At 35.2% G+C, this 20833-nt stretch overlaps 1 protein-coding gene across 2 annotated transcripts in view; it reads left to right on the forward strand.

Moving 5' to 3' along the window:
- The window catches only part of GNPDA2 (glucosamine-6-phosphate deaminase 2), a 30897-nt gene that overhangs the window by 3066 nt on the left and 6998 nt on the right, over nucleotides 1-20833 (forward strand). The window contains exons 2-5 of one of the 2 annotated variants that reach the window (XM_030313943.1): nucleotides 127-288; nucleotides 7239-7340; nucleotides 8813-8995; nucleotides 14847-15031. In XM_030313943.1, coding sequence (XP_030169803.1) covers nucleotides 165-288; nucleotides 7239-7340; nucleotides 8813-8995; nucleotides 14847-15031 — 594 coding nt within the window. In that variant the 5' untranslated portion in view covers nucleotides 127-164. The remainder of the gene's footprint in view (nucleotides 1-126; nucleotides 289-7238; nucleotides 7341-8812; nucleotides 8996-14846; nucleotides 15032-20833) is intronic. The other variant, XM_030313944.1, reaches the window with a different exon arrangement.

Genomic DNA, 20833 nt, shown 5'->3' on the forward strand with positions numbered 1-20833 from the left:
ATATATATACACACACACACGCATGTCTTAAGGTCTTAAGTAATGTTCTTAAAGTCATTAGTATATTACATTTCTGTTTGAATATCTGCAAATTACTTAAAGTGTTCTACAATGGAATTTTCTCAGGTTAGAACTACTTTTCCTGGAAACTGTTCATCACCATAATGAGGCTCGTAATTCTTGATAACTATGACTTGGCTAGTGAATGGGCAGCCAAATACATCTGTAATCGCATCATTCAGTTCAAACCTGGACAGGACAGATATTTTACACTGGGTTTACCAACAGGTAATACACCATTTTTTCCATTTTAGATACTGAAGGTCATGGGATTGAAGGGTTTCCTTTAGTAAAATATGTTTCCCCTTTATTTCTTGCCATATCACTGATTGAACATGTTAGTGTATACAGCCAGAAATGTGTATATCTATCTAGTATCTATGTTTCATTATTGTTTCTTTTATGAAAATTGTATATCACTTACCACTCTAAAATGCAAAAGGAAATTTCTTGTATTAAAATTATACATCACTTGCATCTCCAAAATGCAAAAGGAAATATCCTAACTTCAGTGATGGTCATAGTATTTTTTGTACCTTTTTCTAGTAGTCTTTTGTTTTTAGGGATTTTTTTTTTTTTTTAATTCTCAAGTTAGTTAACATACGTACATACATGTAGTCTTGGCTTCAGGTAGTGATTGATCTCTTAAATATGACACCCAGTACTCATCCTGAAGAGTGTCCTCCTTAATGCCCGTTACCCATCAACCCTCAGTTTGTTCTCTGTTTTCAAGGGTCTCTTATGGTTTGCTTCCCTCTCTGTTTTTATCTTATTTTCCCTTCCATTCCCCTATGTTCATCTCTGAAGTTTCTCAAATTTCACATATGAGTGAAAACATATTAGTCTTTCTCTGACCGACTTATTTCATTTAGCATAATACCCTCCTGACCCATTCACATTGTTGCATGGGCAAGATTTCATTTGTTTTCATCGCCAAGTAGTATTCCATTCATCAGTTGATGGATATTTGTCCATCATTGTATCCATTCATCAGTTGATGGATATTTGGGCTCTTTCCATAATTTGGCTGTAGTTGATAGCACCGCTATAAACATGGAGGAGTATATGCCCCTTCAAGTCAGCATTTTTGTATCCTTTGGATAAATTCCTAGTAGTGCAATTGCTGGGTCTTAGGGTAGTTCTAGTTTTAATTTTTTCAGGAACCTCTACACTATTTTCCACCGTGGTTGCACCAGTTTGCGTTCCCACCAACAACAGTGCAAGAGGGTTCCCCTTTCTGCACTTCTTTGCCAACATCTGTTGTTTCCTGCGTTGTTAATTTTAGACATTCTGGCAGGTATGAAATGATTTCTCACTGTGGTTTTGATTTGTATTTCCCTGATGATAAGTAATGTTGAGCATCTTTTCATGTGTCTGTTTGCCATCTGGATGTCTTTAGCAAAGTGTCAACTCATGTCTTCTGCCCATTTCTTGACTCGATTATTTGTTTTTTTGGGTGTTGAGTTTGGTAAGTTCTTTATAGATTTTGGATACTAATCCTTTATGCGATACGTCATTTGCAAATGTCTTCTCCCTCTCTGTCAGTTGCCTTTTGGTTTTGCTGATTGTTTCCTTTGTTGTGCAGAAGCTTTTTGTCTTAATGAGGTCCCAGTAGTTCATTTTTGCTTGTATTCCCCTTGCGTCTGGAGACATGTCTAGTAAGAAGTTGCTGTGGCCGATGTTGAATGAGGTTTTTGCCTGTTTTCTCCTCTAGGAGTTTGATGGTTTCCTGTCTCACAGGTCTATCATCCATTTTGATTTATTTTTGTGTATGGTGTAAGAAAGTGGTCCAGCTTCATTCTTCTGCATGTCACTGTCCAGTTCTCCCAGCACCTTTTGCTAAAGACACTGTTTTTTTCCATTGGATACTCTTTCCTGCTTTGTCAAAAATTAGTTGGCCGTATATTTGTGGGCCCATTTCTGGTCTCTCTATTCTATTCCATTTATCTGTGTCTGTGTTTGTGCCAGCACCATACTGTCTTAATGATTACAGCTTTGTAATACAGGTTAAAGTCTGGAATTGTGATGCTTCCTGCTTTGGTTTTCTTTTTCAAAATTACTTTGGCTATTCAGGGTCTTTTGTAGTTCCATACAAATTTTACGATTGTTTGTTGTAGCTCTGTGAAGAATGCTGTTTTTACTTTGATTGCATTGAATGTGTAGATTGCTTTGGGTAGTTTTGACATTTTAACAATATTCTTGTGATCCAAGAGCATGGAATGTTTTTCCATTTCTTTGTGTCCTTTTCAGTTTCTTTTATAAGCTTTCTATAGTTTTCAATGTACAGATCTTTTACCACTTTGGTTAGGTTTATTCCTAGGTATTGTATGGTTTTTGAGGGATAGTGCTTTTCCTATTCATATAATTAGTAGAATTAGTCTTTTCAGTAATCATTAAGAGGTACCAAAAGTATGTACTATTGTCTCTTCATTTCATCTTCTCTGCCTCATATACTCTTACTATCTTATTAGCCCTTTACTATTTCTGTGTGTATTTTCTTTTTATTATAGAAGTATTAAGAGTGAAAAATTGAAGACTGATATGTTTTCATGACAATAAACATTAAGTATTAATTTCATGTTTTATTGTATTTAGTTCACTATTAAGGTTTTTCTTAAAAATTAACCAAGTAGGGGCGCCTGGGTGGCGCAGTCGGTTAAGCGTCCGACTTCAGCCAGGTCACGATCTCGCGGTCCGTGAGTTCGAGCCCCGCGTCGGGCTCTGGGCTGATGGCTCGGAGTCTGGAGCCTGTTTCCAATTCTGTGTCTCCCTCTCTCTCTGCCCCTCCCCCGTTCATGCTCTGTCTCTCTCTGTCCCAAAAATAAATAAACGTTGAAAAAAAAAAATTAATAAAAAAAAAAAAATTAACCAAGTAGTGTTATTGATCTCATGATCTCACTTAATTTGATATTGTTCACTTCCACAGCAAAGGGTATTGGACCTGGAATCAGAGCTGCTACTTTCTTGGTGACTGCAAGGCATATATTCCTCACCCCTGATCTTTGTTTTCCTTACCTTTAAGAAAGATGAGGCTATTAATAGCTGATAATGCTGTTTGAGGCACAGATAAGGTGGTGCTCGTTCCACTCCTTTGTGTACTTTAATACTATGTGAATTTAAGGTTCCCATAAGTGTGTCTTATTTAAAACAGTATTTTTTTCCTTCTGCTCCTTCCCCCATATGTGCTAACTACATAAAAGCTACAATCATAATTTTTTCCATTTGTATAATTTTCATGAAAGGTATTGTTTAGCTCATTCATTTGTTATTTTGCTTTTTGTCTTTGGTCCAGGCAAAGGAGGGTTTGTAAAAATTGTACATACCAGACTGGCCCCCTCAGCACCCACATTTTTGATACATGAGCCCCAGTGGTTGAATATGGCCTCTGTATCTGTTTGCTTACTGCAAACCAGGGCTACACTCAGGCTAGTTGCTTTGATTATTCTGTTTTATTTTTTTTTTTTTTAATTTTTTTTTTTCAACGTTTATTTTATTTTTGGGACAGAGAGAGACAGAGCATGAACGGGGGAGGGGCAGAGAGAGAGGGAGACAGAATCAGAAACAGGCTCCAGGCTCTGAGCCATCAGCCCAGAGTCCGACGCGGGGCTCGAACTCGTGGACCGCGAGATCGTGACCTGGCTGAAGTCGGACGCTTAACCGACTGCGCCACCCAGGCGCCCCGATTATTCTGTTTTAAATACGATGTATAACTAAACAGTAATTTTAGCTTGGGGGCAGGAAATCTTCAAAGTCATAAATGCAAGCAGTCCTAAACATGCTTTTGTGTGTTTAGATCTACAACTTTTGCTTTAGTTTTAGATAGTCTAACTGCCTAGTAGTGCACTTGCCAAGGAGTATTTTGGAAAACCTTTGTGGATGTTTTTCACTTTCCTCCTTCGTTGACCATTGTCAATGTTAATCATGCTCTCTTCTCCTTGCTTTTGAAGTTTGAATATACATTTCTTTTTTTCTTTTCTTTTTTTTTTTTTTTTTTTTTGAAAGAGAGGGTATGAGTGGGGTAGGGGCAGAGAGAGAGTGGAGAGAGAGAATCCAAAGCAGGCTCTGCATTGTTAGAATAGACACTGATGCAGGGCTCAAACTCACAAACCATGAGATCGTGACCCGAGCTGAAGTCAGACGCTTGACCAGCTGAGCCACCCGGGCAGCCCTGAGTATACATTTCTGTAATTGCAGACAGCAGTATTGTAATTCTCCCTCCACAAAGCACAGTTTCTGGGGAATATCTACTTGGTATTTATTGATGTGATCTTAACAAGCTTCACATGTAAGGGCCTGCATGCTTCCTGCCTCTCAAACTTATTCCCTGATTCTCTTACTCTGAATCATGATAGGATAATTAGACTGCTTATAGTTCAAAGAATAGATCTGAACTTGCTGGCTTTACTTTCACTCATGTTGCTAGTATATTAAGTAATGAAAACTATGTGAGCCTTGGAACCAGACAGAATCTCTTGAACCTCTGGCTTCACTGCCATGTGATATTTGGCAAATTCCTTAATCTTTTTGACCCAATTCTTCAGTCCTCAAAATGGGAAAGATCATGCCAATTTCCAAAGGTTGGGTGATTTACATGAGCTGATGTGTAAAAATACCAGTATAGCTAAGGGGTGTTTGGGTGGCTTAGTCAGTTAAACGTTCAACTTAGGCTCAAGTCATGATCTCATGGTTAGTGAGTTTGAGCCCCGCGTCAGGCTCTGTGCTGACAGCTCAGAACCTGGAGCTTGCTTCAGATTCTGTATCTTTCTCTCTCTCTGCCCTTCTCCCACTTATGCTCTGTGCCCCTCTCTCAAAAAATGAATAAACACTAAAAGAAAATTTAAAAAAAAAATACTAGTATAGCTATCATAAGGTAAGCATACAAATGTTATCTCTCAACCTCCTCCCTCTTTTATCTGTTCTCAATTACAACTCAACCCTATCTTTGACTATTGGAATTCTACCCCTTCTTCAAGACTGATGAAATGTCATCTTGTTTAATCCTTCCTCTAACAAACAAAACTAATCTTTTCTTCTTTGATTTACAACAGTTCTGCAAACTTCTTATAGGTTATTTACAACATTTTTATTTGTTATGGTTATTTGTATTTGCCTAATCTTGTGAGTTTTTTTTAGGATAGAAACAGTTTTAATCTTTGTTTTATCTGAATCATAGTAAACACTTGATAATAATTATGTTAGTAAGTTTTGCAAAGTGGGCACTAAAATGAAGTTTCTTTAACCAGTTCACTATGTACCAATATATTTCATTATTTTTTTCTTCAGCCACTTTGATTAAAAACTAGAAAGTGAATGTGTTATTTTTTGTCATCACCATTGTGACTTTTTTTTTTTTTTAGTTTTTTTTAACGTTTATTTATTATTGAGAGACAGAGACAGAGAGTGAGCAGGGGAGGAGCAGAGAGAGAGAGGGAGACACAGAATCTGAAGCAGGTTCCAGGCTCTGAGCTCTCAGCACAGAGCCCAACACAGTACTCGAACTCACAAACCACGACGAGATCATGACCTGAGCCGAAGTCGGAGGCTTAACTGACTGAGCCACCCACGCGCTTCTCTTTTTTTTTTTTTTTATTAAAAAATTTTTTAATGTTTGTTTATTTTTGAGAGAGAGGAAGAGTTGAGTGAGAGAGGGACAGAGAGAGAGAGAGGGAGACACAGAATCCGAAGCAGGCTCCAGGCTCTGAGCTGTCAGTACAGAGCCCCAGGTGGGGCTCAAACGGAAAACCCTGAGATCATGACCTAAACAGAAGTCGGACACTCAACCGACTGAGCCATCCAGGTGCCCCAACTTCTTACTTTTTTTATTCATATATTCTTAAATTAAGGAAGGAATCCTATAATTATTCTCCTGACACCGAAACAAACACAGATTTGTTTATGCTTCTAGAAAGGAAGAAAAAAAAGCAATTTATCCATCTGTTAGATAAGTTTTATATTAGAGGGCCATAGTTCTTAGAGATGGAATTATGAAATTTGACCATTAAATTATTAATTAGAGTTGAAAACAGTATGTTTTCTTTAGTTTTAAGAAATTCTTTTAGACTTCTGTTCTCTGAACCTATACAATGTATTATTTGCAGCCACTTGTATTATTCTTTCATCTCAAGTGAAAGGCAGTCTTTTCACTACTCTAGAATTCGCTTTGTATTTTTTTTTTGTTGAAGACTGATTACTTCTGTCATATTCTGTCTGCCACTTTAGCACAAATTTTGTGTGCATGCGGTTTTTGTTTTGTTTTTTGTATAATTTGTTTTATGATGATGAATAGATTAGGAATTAATCAATACTCCAGCTAGGATTGGGAGGGCCAGGTCACTTGTTAAGGATGCAGTCAATCTACCCTTCCAATTTGTAGTTAAAATGAAAAAATATAGCAATTTTAAAAACAGAGGCTGTCTTCAAGTGGCTTAATTTATTTTTCTTTATTGTCCATGTCATGTAGCACTATCAAACTGATTTCAATTTTATAAAACCTGTAAAAGAATCACATTTATAAAACAATAAAATCAAGACTCAGATGAAGTATCCAAAGCCAAGATCCCATTTCCCAGAAGTCATTTTACTTTATACATTTTAGCTAATACATGCTGAAGATAACACAAAATAAGACACAGAACCTCCAGTTAAAATCATAAAGGCCAAGGTTCCTCAATGAGTCCTTGCCAAGTTCTGAGTCTATTTTGAAAGTGGAGGCAATACTTAAATTTAGCTCTGGTTTCCCTTTTGATTTCATTAAATGGTCAACTTGACCTATTTATATATCATTCATGCTACAAATCCTTCTCTAAAAAAGCTTTTTCTCAAAAGGTGGGGTGTTTATTTTTCTTTTAATTCACATACGCTTCCTAGAAGTTTCTAATCTTGGAGTATCCATTATTTCCAAATATTCAACAACTCGAGAATCATTTTCCAAACTATAATTTCTTTTGACAGATTTCTAGTTTTCTTTAGCAAATTCTACTTTACTAAGCCTTAAGGTACTTTGCAAATGTGTGTATAATTCAAAAAATATTTGTTAATTGAATATGTATTTAAATGAATAATGGTTTCCCTAGTAAATTAGAAATAGAGAATATCATTAACAGAATAAAGTTAATATAAATATTTTAAAAATATATTCTTCATGTTAAGTTAGAAAATGGAATCTTTATCTGTTTTAGGGAGTACACCATTAGGATGTTATAAAAAACTAATAGAATATCACAAGAATGGAGACCTTTCTTTTAAATATGTGAAGACCTTTAACATGGATGAATATGTAGGTAAGCTGTGTTTGAATATATTATTTGAATATGTTAAATAAAAAGAATATAGTTTGAGAATTAATACATTATTTGAATTTATGTTTTGAATGTAATATGACTATTTCTAGAAGATAACGTGCTGCCTTTTGGTGCGGTTGGGGGTTTATATTAAAAACATCTATATTTTTGGGGGAGGCGCCTGGGTGGCCCATTCGGTTAAGCATCCAGCTTCGGCTCGGGTCATGATCTCACGGTTCGTGAGTATGAGCCTGAAGTCAGGCTCTGTGCTGACAGCTCAGAGCCTGGAACCTGCTTCTGATTCTGTGTCTCCCTCTCTCTCGGCCCCTCCCTTGCTTGTGCTCAGTCAGTCTCTCTCTCAAAAATAAATAAAAACATTAAAAAAATCTATTTTTGTGATGCCAGCATGATATAGCAGAAGGAATATGGGACTAGAAATCAGAAGATCTGTATTCATCTTGGGCTCTGCCACTCATCAGCCATGCATCCTTGAGCCAGTCCCTTCACAGTTCTTACTCTTTTTTTTTTCTTTTTCATATTTTATTATTTATTTATGAGAGAGAGTACAAGCAGGGGAGGTGCAGAGAGAGGGGGACAGAGGATCCAAAGCGGACTCCGTGCTGACAGCAGAGATCCCAGTGCAGGGGTCTCTGAAACTCATGAGAAACTCATGAACCATGAGATCATGACCTGAGCTGAAGTCGGATGCTTAACCCACTGAGCCACCCAGGGTTGCCTCCCCCCGCCCCTCTTTGTTTTTTCCTAAGGCAGAGTTAAAACTGGTTTTGTGGAGATGGATTGAGTACCATGTATGTAAAAGTAATTAGTAAAATAAAGATTTTTCAGATATAAATGTATTTATATTTATGGCTGTGAAGATTTTATGATTCATTGTTAACTTGCTTAACAGGGAACACAAGAATACATTTTTAATGGTAGCCCAAGTGATAGTCAAAGAACTGTTAGGATTCAGTATACTTTGCGTGCATGCAGGAAGAATAGATTAGAAACATAGACCAACATTTCAGAGGTATGGCAGATTAATTTCTGTGGAGCTTAACACAAATCAGTTCCATTGGTAAAATTTTCTGTGTTTGAGAAGTGAAGTACGGTGATTAAATGCATGTGAACTAGACTTCTGTGTTTGAATTCCAGCCTCTCTGTGAGCTGTGTGACCTTGGGAAAATTTACTTAATTTTTCTGTGCTTTTGATGTTCATCTATAAAATAGGAATGATAACAGTATTTCCATAGATGTTGTACAAATTATTTGAACTGATACATACATGTAAGGTGGTTAATACAATGTCTGGAATATAATGAGCATATATTCCACATAAAAATGCCTTTAAATTGAATATGGTTGTAGAAAAGTTATATATTTTAAATAGCATCTGTGGCTTAATCAGAAAAGCAAACTTTGGATTTATTCCTAGAAATACTTACATTTTTATATATTAACTTTTAATTTAGGACTTCCCAGAAATCATCCTGAAAGCTACCATTCTTATATGTGGAATAACTTTTTTAAGCATATTGATATAGATCCAAATAATGCTCATATCCTTGATGGGAATGCTGCAGATTTACAAGCAGAATGTGATGCTTTTGAAAAAAAAATAAAAGAAGCTGGAGGAATTGACCTTTTTGTTGGAGGTATGTAAAACATTTTGTCATTACTCTTTGTGTGATGCAGGGAACACCTGTAACTGTCTATAATATCCGTACTGATTTTTATTTTTTATTTTCATCAACAGTAATCTTAAGGTTCTAAGTTAGAATTATTTAAATTATGTCTTGAGAAATAAGTCTCAATGCCTGCTAAACTTTTCTATTATCTGTTTAGAATTCACAATTAATCACATCTTACAAAATGCATGCTGTTTCTTTAACTAAATACTATTCTTACCTTTTACAATTTCTTTACAATTCCAGCCCAGCTTTCTTACCAAATTACAGGGTTGAGTCTCTAAAAGTTTGCATGTGAAACAGATAGATTTTAGCATTTCTGTACTGATCACTTAAATGGCTTCATCTCACTTAAAAAGTCAGTTAAGAATGATATAAGACTTTATCATCACCCTTTAGTTAATATGAACTAAGCTGTATAATTATCTTTATAAACTCCAAATAAATAAATGTTTAATTGGCTAAACTCCACTTAAAATATGTATATATGTATGTATACATATATGTGTATATACATATATATACACACAAACACACATATATAATATATACACATGCGCATGCGTGCACATGTGTGTGCATGACGTACCATTGAAAATAGGAGGAATGTTTTTTCTTTAATGTTTATTTATTTTGCGAGAGAGAAAGTGTGCCCACTCGCTTGCATGTGAGTAGGGAAGGGAGAGGGGCAGAGAGAGGGTGAGCGAGAATTCTAAGTGGTGGAGCCTGATGTGGGCCTGGATCTCATGACTGCAAGATAATGACCTGAGCCAAGCCAATATCAAGTGTTGGACGCTCAGCCAACTGAGCCACCAAGGTGCTCCAGAAGTGTCTTTCTTTGTAATGACAACATGGTTTTCTGTAATTATTATGAAGCCTCTGGGACAGCTAATTAATTACCATAAGAATAACATCAACTAAACTGGAGCTAAAATTGATTTGTGCCAGAGTTTTTATTATGCAATTAAACATGCCAAAGCTCTAAGCTAACATTAAGTTCTCTGGATATATCTTATATTTAATTTACTAGAAGATTGCTTAAAAGTACATGAATTAGATCTTTAGTAGAGCTGTACGTTGACGTTAATTTATGCTTGAGGTGGCCAAGTATGGTTGAGGTGGTTGATTGCCCTTGGGGAAAATTTGGGTATTACAGTCAGGCATAAATTTGCATTCTGTTTTGGCCACTTATTATCTATATGACTTTGAGAAATTTATTGAAGTTCAGTATAATTAAGTCATTTGTAAAACAGGAATTAATATTAACCATTCCAAAACTTGTGAGAACTAACTATGTTATAACATGTAAAACGTCTTGCATAGTGGTTGGTACATCAGTCTTCTCTTTCTGAACTGTAGATGCTAAAATAATTGTTCTGTAGTTTATTGAATTTCCTGCTTTTTTACTGGGTTACTTCTAAGCGTATTGAGTGAGATTGAAATTTTCTCTTTGAGGAAATTTTTATCTCCACATAGCAGAGCCGGTATCATTTACTTTCTTTTATAGATGGGATGGTTGTTCTCTGAGCAAGAATCCAAGCTAGGCTGTTTTGCTTTTCAAAATTGAAAGTTATCTATGTTTTAATAAAATTTGCTAATATTTCAGTATTCCTGGAAAGCATTTGCATTCCAGTTTTGTCCATATGGCTTAATTCTGAGATAATTACCATTTGTACTTGTCAGTATCAAGACTAAGGCAGTTTGTATTGGGGAATGTTGAAGGAATGCATTCCCCATGCATTCTTCATATTTTCTAAACTACATACCAAAATCAAGTAGAATTACTATAATGTATACCTAATTACTGTAATATAATTATACATAATGTGTCTATATTTTAGTTATATCAAGACATATTTGCACTCATTTACCGTCATACAAAAAGGCATGGTAGTTATTAGAGGTTCATTATTAAACATGGCTTAATGAAAAATATCTTGTTTACTTTTTCATTTGAATATCTTTTTTCCTGTTAATTTATTTGCCTTACATAAGGATCCATGTGACAAATCCCTTGGGGATTCAATGCTAGGAAATAGAATTTACTGGGGTTGGGGGGAGAACATAAGAACTAAACTCCATTTTCTTTTTCTGTCTGCTTCTCAGAAAGCATTTATAACTTAAAGTGATGTGTAAGGTTGAATGTCCCTTGTCAAAGATTTTTATTTTTTTAGGTTTATTTATTTTGAGAGAGAGAGAGAGAGAGTGGGAGAGGGGCAGAGAGAGAGGGAGAGAGAATCCCAGGCAGGCTCTGTGCTGTCAGCTCAGAGTCCAACGTGGGGCTCAATCCCACGGCCCATGAGATCATGACCTGAGCTGAAACCAGGAGCGGATGCTTAACCGACTGAGCCACCCAGGTGCTCGTATCAAAGATTTCTAGTAGGACTTTCTTCTTTCCCCATAGCTTTAAGTCATTTCTCATTTCTTTTTAGATTTTGGTATATTACCTTACTATAAGTCACCTTAGTTTTCCCTTTGGAACAGATAGAGTATAAATTATAGTTATTTATGTTTATGACTGACTCTTACTTCTAGAAAGAACCTGTTTTCTAACCAATTTTTGTTCTTAATCTTCCTGTAGTCATTCTCCCCTGCCATATATATATATATATATATATATATATATATATGTATATAAAAAGATGATTTCCTTCCTCTTACATTAACATCTTCACTGTAGTCATGTCATGGTCCATTCAAAGGACATAATTACTCTGTGTATACAGGGAGGAGGGTTAGCTTATTGCATTTTCTTTGAACTTTTTCCTATTTGGGGGTACCCTATTATTGGATGTATACTCATGAAAGAATCTCATTTGATTCTTTGCTTTTGTTGATCTAGGTTTGTTATTGGATTTTCAAGATGAGGCTTGGTATCTGGGTCTTATCACTTACCCTTCTTTTGTTCCAGGGTTTGTTGGTTAATAAAAACACTAAGAACTGAGCCAAATGGGATCAAAATAACAGCCTTAATAAAGGTAAAGTTGGATTAGAGATTTCAGGTTGGGCTTGAGGCCAAAATGGGTTTTCCTATTCCTTATACCTGAATTTGAAATAGTAGGATAAGAAGAGCTTAAGACTATCAACACATCATTTCTTACTCCTGGTAAATAGAATAGGAATTCCCTTTCCTCAGTAGAAAGGAAAAAAGGAAAATGTATAATCTCTGAAGTTCTCATTCTTTCTGTGACGACAGATTTGTTAAGAGAAAGAGCAAAGTGTGTCGTGCAATCCCTTACCTACCCCCAGCAATAAAATATACAAATATGAAATTTTATAAATAAACTAAGGTATTACTAACTTTAAAATTATTTTAAGGTACTGTTTTTAAAAAAATAAAAATAAGACAGTGGGGAAAACTTTAACCTTCTTCTTTGGTTACATGATTAGATTCTTTGGTTTGAAAGTAACTGTGACTTATTTTGGGACCAAAAGTGAATTAATTGGAATGATTCTAGGCTAACTCACAGAATTTGGAGACGGGTTGAAACAGCCAAGTCTTTGGAAGAACAAGAATGAAGAGCCTGAGATCTCCAAAGTAGGAACTCATGGACCCTCTCCTATCATCAAATACCTCAGCTCTAGATACCTTTCTTCTTTTCTGCATCCTTGCTCAATTTTCAGAATTTCCTGAGAGAAATTCTGATTGTTTCAGCTGGGGACAAGTATTTATCACTAGACCACAATCATACTCCCTCAGAGAGATATAGAGTAGATTAAGGTCCCCTCCATTGTGAGGGAAGCAGAGCAGTGTAGGAGGAGGAGGGAGAAAGTATACTGAGCATACCAAAGAATAGCAACCATCTGTTCATCTCTTCAGCCATTATTTATTGAGGGCCTCCTATGTGTCCTGTATTGTTCTAAGAGGTAAGGATACAGTAATTAAGTAAGTAAGTAAGGTTATAGAGAGAGAGTCCTTACTCCAGTGAAATTTACATTCTACCCCACAGAACTTTAGGGACATAGGAAAGGCATGTAATCTAGATCCTGAGGTTTTAGAGATATTTCATAAAGGTGCTAATGTATTAGGTTGACTTAAATACTGAGAATTTGCCATGGTTGTTACATTTCATGATTATTTTAAAGAAAGTTTTGTAAAGCTTTATGAAACATTCTGAACACTTTTAAAATACATCAGGAAGCTCAATTTCTGATAGTTACTCTTGGTTAGTAAGGGGCTGTATTGACACTACTGATAATTTCAGCCGTACTGTACACTTTTGTATGACCCACATCACCACTGACAACACTGGTGTTGATCCTTGAGGACTTCCTATTTTTTCTGGAACTTTTATTTTCATGGTTCTATCCTGTCTTCTTTATACATAAATAGAAAAATGTAAATATTTGCACCGATGTACACTTAAGAGGAGAAACAGAACAATTTTACCAATCTAGAGAGAAATTCATATTTTTAATTTAAAAATTTTATTAACAAGCAGATATACACTAATGGAAAAAGTCCATACATATTAACCACATGTAGGTCAGACTTTAGGTCACCACATTAAAAATTTCTAGAATGTAGTGCTTTGGTAGCTTATATCTGCTCCCTTAGATTTCATTTCTTCCATCAAAACCAGGTTATTTGTTGTCATTTTTGCTTTGTTGTAATCTGGGAGAAATTGGTTAGACTTGTAGGTTAAGAGTCAGTAAAATACACATACCTATCATTAAAGTTAATATGAAGAATATAAATGTAACAGATATTTTGACTCAGAACGTATGAGTTTATTTTTTCATTGAGGTTGTCAGAAATCTATTAGAGTACCCATGTGTAAAACTTGATTTATTCATGCTATAGAGATTCTTCATTTTACAAAAAGATTCGCTTCCAATTTCATTCAAATAAGGAATGTCATGTCCCCATCTATTATTTAGAGGCGATCCTAGAATATTAGAACTGTCAGTATGTCTGTTTAAAGCAGTGTTTTCAAGTTGTAGTTGTCACCCATTATTAAGTCATGAAATCAATATAGTCATTCACATTTAGCATTTCCCTTTTGTGTGTTTTGCTAATGAAATAGAATTAAATAGAATGGCTCCTAGCAGGGGTAAGTATTGTTTCATGCGTTCTTGTTTTTAATTACTTTGGTTTGTGTTTATGTGTTTACATGTGTACTACTAGATTGCAGTGTCAAATATATTTCTAGTCAAAAAAGTCTGAAGCAAACTACTGCCCAGTATTATCCGTTCTAGACATTTTTGTAAGTGAGGAAACTGCTACAGGGAGGTCCAGTAGTTAATTGCCCCATCTAGACTAGAACCAAGCCAAGTTAAAGTATTAAACACCACTGTGTTAGGCATCAGAAGATTTAGATTTCAGTTTTGTCTCAGTATTTACTAAAATGTTATCTTGAATAAGTCATGTATTACCCTTGAATGCCAGAGTTTCTTTGTTTATTTTTGAGAGAGTGCAAGCGGGAGAAGCTTGCACTCAAAACAAAGCGTTGAGCTCAAAAACAGGTGGGGAGATGAGGCAAATAGATAGGCCTAATAAGACTATCTTAAAGATTTTTAAATATGTGTTGTTGAGATGCAAAAATGCTTTATAAACTGTGAAGTGTTATGCTGATATAAGGTAATACTTAATTTTACTGCTATTACAATCGTTCTTGCTCAGTGCTAAGCATGTGGAAAACATTGAAATACTTGTTGAATCAAATACAGGAACAAATATTTTCATGCAGCATTAGATATTCGGCTATCAAATAAAACAAGGTGAGCGTGTTTATGACTTTGCTCTTTAAAACAACTTGAACTTTGGGAAACTTTATTTACTTTATGTGTATATGTGTATGTATACTTCTTTTAAAAGGAATTGGTCCAGATGGCCATATCGCTTTCAACGAGCCAGGATCCAGTTTAGTGTCAAGGACAAGATTAAAGACTCTAGCGATGGACACCATTTTGGCAAATGCTAAATATTTTGATGGAGATTTATCGAAGGTGCCAACTATGGCTCTAACAGTTGGCGTGGGGACAGTGATGGATGCAAGAGAAGTAAGAATTAAATATTCTTTGATGTCTATAGATTTTGGAGGAAATACAGCACCAAATAAGTGATATTTTGGTTACATCCTATTCACAATGTAAATTGTTACCTAGCTTTCAGTAGCTTCTGTAAGTCTCATTGCAGTGTTTAAAATTTAACTAAATTAAGTTTTTGTAGCTTATGTAAACTAAGAATTAGGTACCATCCCTTTTGGAGTACTGCTTCATGTGCCTATTCCTTGCGTTACAGTTTGGGTTTCTAAAATTATACTGATCAAATGGTCTGTTTCTAAGTGAAATAATCTGGTGAAAGGACTATGAGGCTAGTTACAGCCCTAGGCTGTAGATAATTTTGGAGGCTTGGGATAATTCAGTGTAAAGTACATCTTGACTGTAGGAGGATAGCCAGTTAGTTTCCAACAGAAAAAGAACCCGTCTAAGGCTGGATCTGTTCTAAATTTGGTATACTTAAAAAGACAAGAACTCTGCACAGACCTTCCCTCCTTTTTAATTTTTTTTTTAAAGAAGCATCATGTTTTTTAAAGTTTATTTATTTTTTGAGAGAGAGAATCCTAAGCAGCCTCTGTACTGTCTACACAGAGCCTGACATGGGCTTGCACCCACAAACTGCAAGATCATGACCTGAGCCAAAATCAAGAGTCAGACACTTAACCAACTGAGCCACCAGGCGCCCCCTAATTTTTTAATTTTTAATTGGGCTTTCATTTCCTTCCCTGAGAATAAGAGAAAAAATTATAGTCAGCTCATGATTCTAAGTGGCTACATTATATGGAAATTCTTTTGTGGCAACAAGATGGGATAGGTTTTGAGTAAAGTGTACAGAAAAGTTATGATGAGTAAGTAAATGATCTTAATGTAAATATGTCTAGACTTTAACGTACACCTAGCAACTGTCATTCAAAATGTAGTTTTTCATGTGGAAGTTATCACTTCCACTATATGAAGAAAGGCCTTTCAAGGATTGAAATTTTATAAGTTGAAAAAAGATTTTAGAGCAATTGTATTTCTAAAATATGGAAGTTATACAAATAGATTTCTTCCATTTAATCAGATTAAAGTTATAACGTACTTACATTAATTCTTAGAATGACCAGAGGGTTGTTCAAGTATTGATTTTCTTTTGGTCAGTTTTTCCAACAAGATTTTATGATGCCACTCACTTACCTCACAATTTTCACTCCTAGCATGATTATAAATCATTATGGCAGAACTATTGTAGGACTCTTATTTTCCCAGGGGCCTTAGTACTTTGATTTTTATAGCATTCTTTTGAAATAAATATCATGTCATGGTACTTAATGATTTTCTTATGTTTAATTTTAAGGAGCTTAATGTACAGATTTTCATTTGCCAGTGGTATTAGCTGTGATGTAAGCTGCTCTTCAATTTCAGTTTCATTAAGAACAAATATGGGGCGCCTGGGTGGCGCAGTCGGTTAAGCGTCCGATTTCAGCCAGGTCACGATCTTGCGGTCCGTGAGTTCGAGCCCCGCGTCGGGCTCTGGGCTGATGGCTCAGAGCCTGGAGCCTGTTTCCGATTCTGTGTCTCCCTCTCTCTCTGCCCCTCCCCCGTTCATGCTCTGTCTCTCTCTGTCCCAAAAATAAACAAACGTTGGAAAAAAAAAAAAAAGAACAAATACATTTAAGGAGTGCCTGACTGGCTTGGTCAGTAGAGCATGCGACTCTAGTCTCAAGGTTGTGAGTGCAAGCCCCACGTTGGGTGTAGAGATTACTTAAAAATAAAATATTTTAAAAAATACACTTAAGGGCGCCTGGGTGGCTCAATCGGTTAAGCGTCCAACTTCGGCTCGGGTCAGGATCTCGCAGTTTGTGAGTTAGAGCCCTGTGTCAGGCTCTGTGCTGACAGCTCAGAGCCTGGAGCCTGCTTCTAATTCTGTGTCTCCTTCTCTCTGCCCATCTCCCGCTTTGTGCTCTTTCTCTGTCTCTCAAAAATAAATAAATAAATAAATAGATAAATAAATGTAAAAAAAAAATTTTAAATTAAAAAATACACTTAATAGAACTTTGAATCAATGTATGGGGCAGATGCTACTGTTAAATGGAAAGTACATTTGAATAGGAAAGTAAATTCCTAAGTGGTTAATTAGTTCATCACTAAGCAGCGTCATTTTGGCAACTTGGTTAATGAAGACCTCTGTACACACCCTGGAGGTGACACCCTGGAAGTTATTACAGGTTTCTTTAAGATTGGGAATTGTCAACTAGATAAGGAACCACACCCGTCACTACTTTATCACTCTTTCCTTGGCTTGAGGCCTTCACACTAATGGTGTGTGTGAAATGCTCTACTTTTCTGGACCTTGCTTAGGTGAAATGGCACCTTGCAGTTTTCAACATTCAGAAACCCCTTTCTTAACCATAATCCTCATAATCAGAGTTACTTTTTTCTATTTTCTCTCAGACCATTTTTCTTTTCCTTTATTTGCACTTTTCACAATTTCTGATTGTTCTTGTATGTTTACTGGTTTAATATCTTTTTTCTTAACAACTTACAATCCTGTGAGTTTATAGGTCATATATATCTAGTACCTTACAATGCCTGCAATATAATAAGTATTTAATAACTTTGGGGAATAGTTTTAATGCATTATGTTCATGATTCATGTTAGACAAGGTTAGTTCTATCCACAGCTTGGTTATTTACTTGAACCATCAGATCTGATTTTTATTGACTTTTGGCTCTATGTCAAAAGCTAAATCTGCCTTCAAAGGATTCAAATTTGTTTTTACTGAGGTATATTTAAAGATATTGTCATATGTTCTAAAGGTAATTTCAAAAGAAAAGATAAATTTTTTTCACCGTTGTAACATTTATATTTGTTATATATTATTGTAATGCTTTAGATATTTATTCTTAAGATGACATAAGAAAAACTAATAAAACTTAAAAATCTGCTTTTGATTTTGTTGCTTTACTGGAAATCACTGACGTCACCAGTGATTTCTTCATTGCTAAAACTGGCATCTTCTCTGCAGTTCTGGTCCAACTGGGTGTCTTTTCATCATCTACGACTGTTGACCATTCCTTCCATCATAAAACTCTAGCATTCTTCTTTCTTTCTGACCATTCCTTCTCAGTCTGCTTCCCAGGCTGTTCTTCCTTCATCTGCATCTTGAATATTGTTGTTCCCTAGGGTTTCATCCTGGAACTGTATATCCACTCTGCATGCTTTAGAGCATGACCTTTTTTTTTTTTTTTTAAATAAGTCAACAGCAGTAACTTTTTGTAACATTCTTTCTGTAGTTTTATTACTATTCCAAAAAGATAAAGTACTCTCAGTACAGTAATAATAATACATATCTTTATCTTAACTTTCTGAAGGTTCAAGTTTCATATTTCCAACTTCTAGCTGACATCGAGATGTTTAAAGACTCCTTATATACTTACACTGTCCAAAATTTAAATTTATCTTTCTACCAAATTTGCCTTTCTCTTCTGAATATTCCCTCTCTTGGTGAATAACAGCACTCACCATGAAGATTATCTGAGCTTGAAACATGGGTCATTCTCAGCATCTTCTCTACATCTAATGAGTCACCAAATTCCAACTATTTAATAAACTACTTAAAGGTAAATAAGGATCCTGCCCTCCCTCCATCACCACTGCCTATTAAGCCTATATCAGTTTTTTCAAGAATTATTGCAAACCCATTTTAAATCATGGCTATATCCATTCTTTATCACGTTCTATGTGTTACAGTCTGAATTATTTTTTTCAAAACCATAGTTCAGTTTATTACTTAACCTATGTAATTAAGAGTCTCTGATGCCCTATTATTCTATCAAAAAATGAAGCCTAGCCTCTCTGCCATAAAAAGATTCTGTATTATCAGATCTCCACCAGTGTTCAAGCATTTCCTTTCATTTTCCTATACTCCAGCCTTATCAAATTTCTAGCTTTTTACTGACCACCCCATAACTGTCTGACATGCCCCCTGTGTGGAGCTTTCCTGCTTATCTTTAAAGACTTGGTTTCAGATAGGAGCTACTCTAAAGCTTTTTCATGTGAGAAATACTTTCCTTGAGAATACTGGAGTGTGTAGAGTAAAACTAATCACATATCACCATCAAATTACATTCCGAGAGCAACATTTTTTTCATTTCTTCTAGATACATCTTCTTAATTCTCAGTTAAAGGTTATGTATGTCTTAGGCTTGCACACACACTAATGAGTAATTCTTCATCCCACACCGGACTTTCAGCAGCTTCCTTTCATTTCACTCTTTTCATAATACTGTGTATTTACTCATTGGTAAATGTTTGTCTTTGTTTTTTCACAGTATACATTCAACATAGAAATTTGTTGCCACTTCTCCCATTACTATTTTACATTATTTGCTTCAGTAATGACAGTTAGCTCATATTGTCTAATTGGCAGACCTTTTAACAGTTTCCTTATTTCTCAAGAGACAATCTAATGTAGTTAAGGATATAGACCCTGGAATAAGACTTGTTTATATCTTAGTCTTACAGGAATATTGGGCAAGTTACAGAATATCTGTGCTTCTATTTCATTTTCTGTAAAATGTGAATAAGAACAGTATCTCATGCTGTTGTTTTGAGGAGATAAATGAGGTAATTCAAGGAGAGTGCTAAGTTCAGTGTTTGAACTTTGTAACCACCAAATCATATTTTGACGGTGTCTTAAAATAAAACTTGAGAAAGTATCCTTTATGCCGTAATCACTAGATTTAAGAAAGCATGAAAGAAACTTGGTAGAGACTTCTCAGGTGTTAGTCTAAGGACTTCTGCCAGATTGCTTAATAATCACTTAGGGGACCCTGGTTCCTGGGTCCTAACTCCAAACATTATAAATTGAAAGACAGGATGAAACAAAGAACCTGTATTTTTTTTTAATGCCTCTATAACACATATATTACTCTTAAGAAACAAAACAATATAAAACACTGGTTAATAATATCCAGCAGGGAAAACTAATTAACAAATCTGTTAATCTGTGTTATGCTTACCTTATTATATCAAATAGTTTTTTTAAAAAAAACAAAAGCTTTTATGTGATGATGCTATAATGAATTTTCCACTAGCCTAGATCTTTATACTTAAGAACAAGAAATCTCAATAAGAACATTTGTAGAAATTCATACATATCTCTCAGTTCATGGGCTCTAATAGTAATGAGTATGTATAGCTTCAAAATGAAAAGTATTAAATCTTGATAAAGTAAGTATAGTATCTGTTTCATTAATCTTTAATTTCTTCCTAGTTTAGAAGTGTGGTTTTAAAATAGGCAAAGCAGAATTTTTATGTTGTTACAATATTTTTGAATTGAAACCACCTTAATATTCATTTTTTAGTTAACCATTACAATGAAAAAAAATCATGTTTGAAAGATTACATATATTGTTTAGATTAACTTATAAAATAGAATTGATTTAGTGCTAAAAATGGTAGGGATTCATTCTGATGCATAGCCACTTTCATTTTCACATGTTCTTTGAATTATAGGTTGTAGGAATTGGGGACCAAGAGCTTGGATTTTCCATAGTTCATAAGGGTATTCTCAGTCATGTGTGCTTGAAGGGCAGTTCTTGCATTTAAGTAGATCCCTAATCCTTTTTTTAAATCTAGTTTTTGTTTCAAGACAACTTTAGATAGCACATGTTCAATGAAATAGTCTTTAGGCTTCTTTCTCTTACTTTCAAAGTAATATCTACTGTATTGCTTGTCTGGACTAGAGCAATTGGTATATCATTCTTGGTTATATAAATTCTGTGCTGACTTGTAATTCTGCTTTTGCAAAACAGCCC

This window comes from Lynx canadensis, chromosome B1 (assembly GCF_007474595.2).
Source record: "Lynx canadensis isolate LIC74 chromosome B1, mLynCan4.pri.v2, whole genome shotgun sequence".
Lineage (NCBI taxonomy): Eukaryota > Metazoa > Chordata > Mammalia > Carnivora > Felidae > Lynx > Lynx canadensis.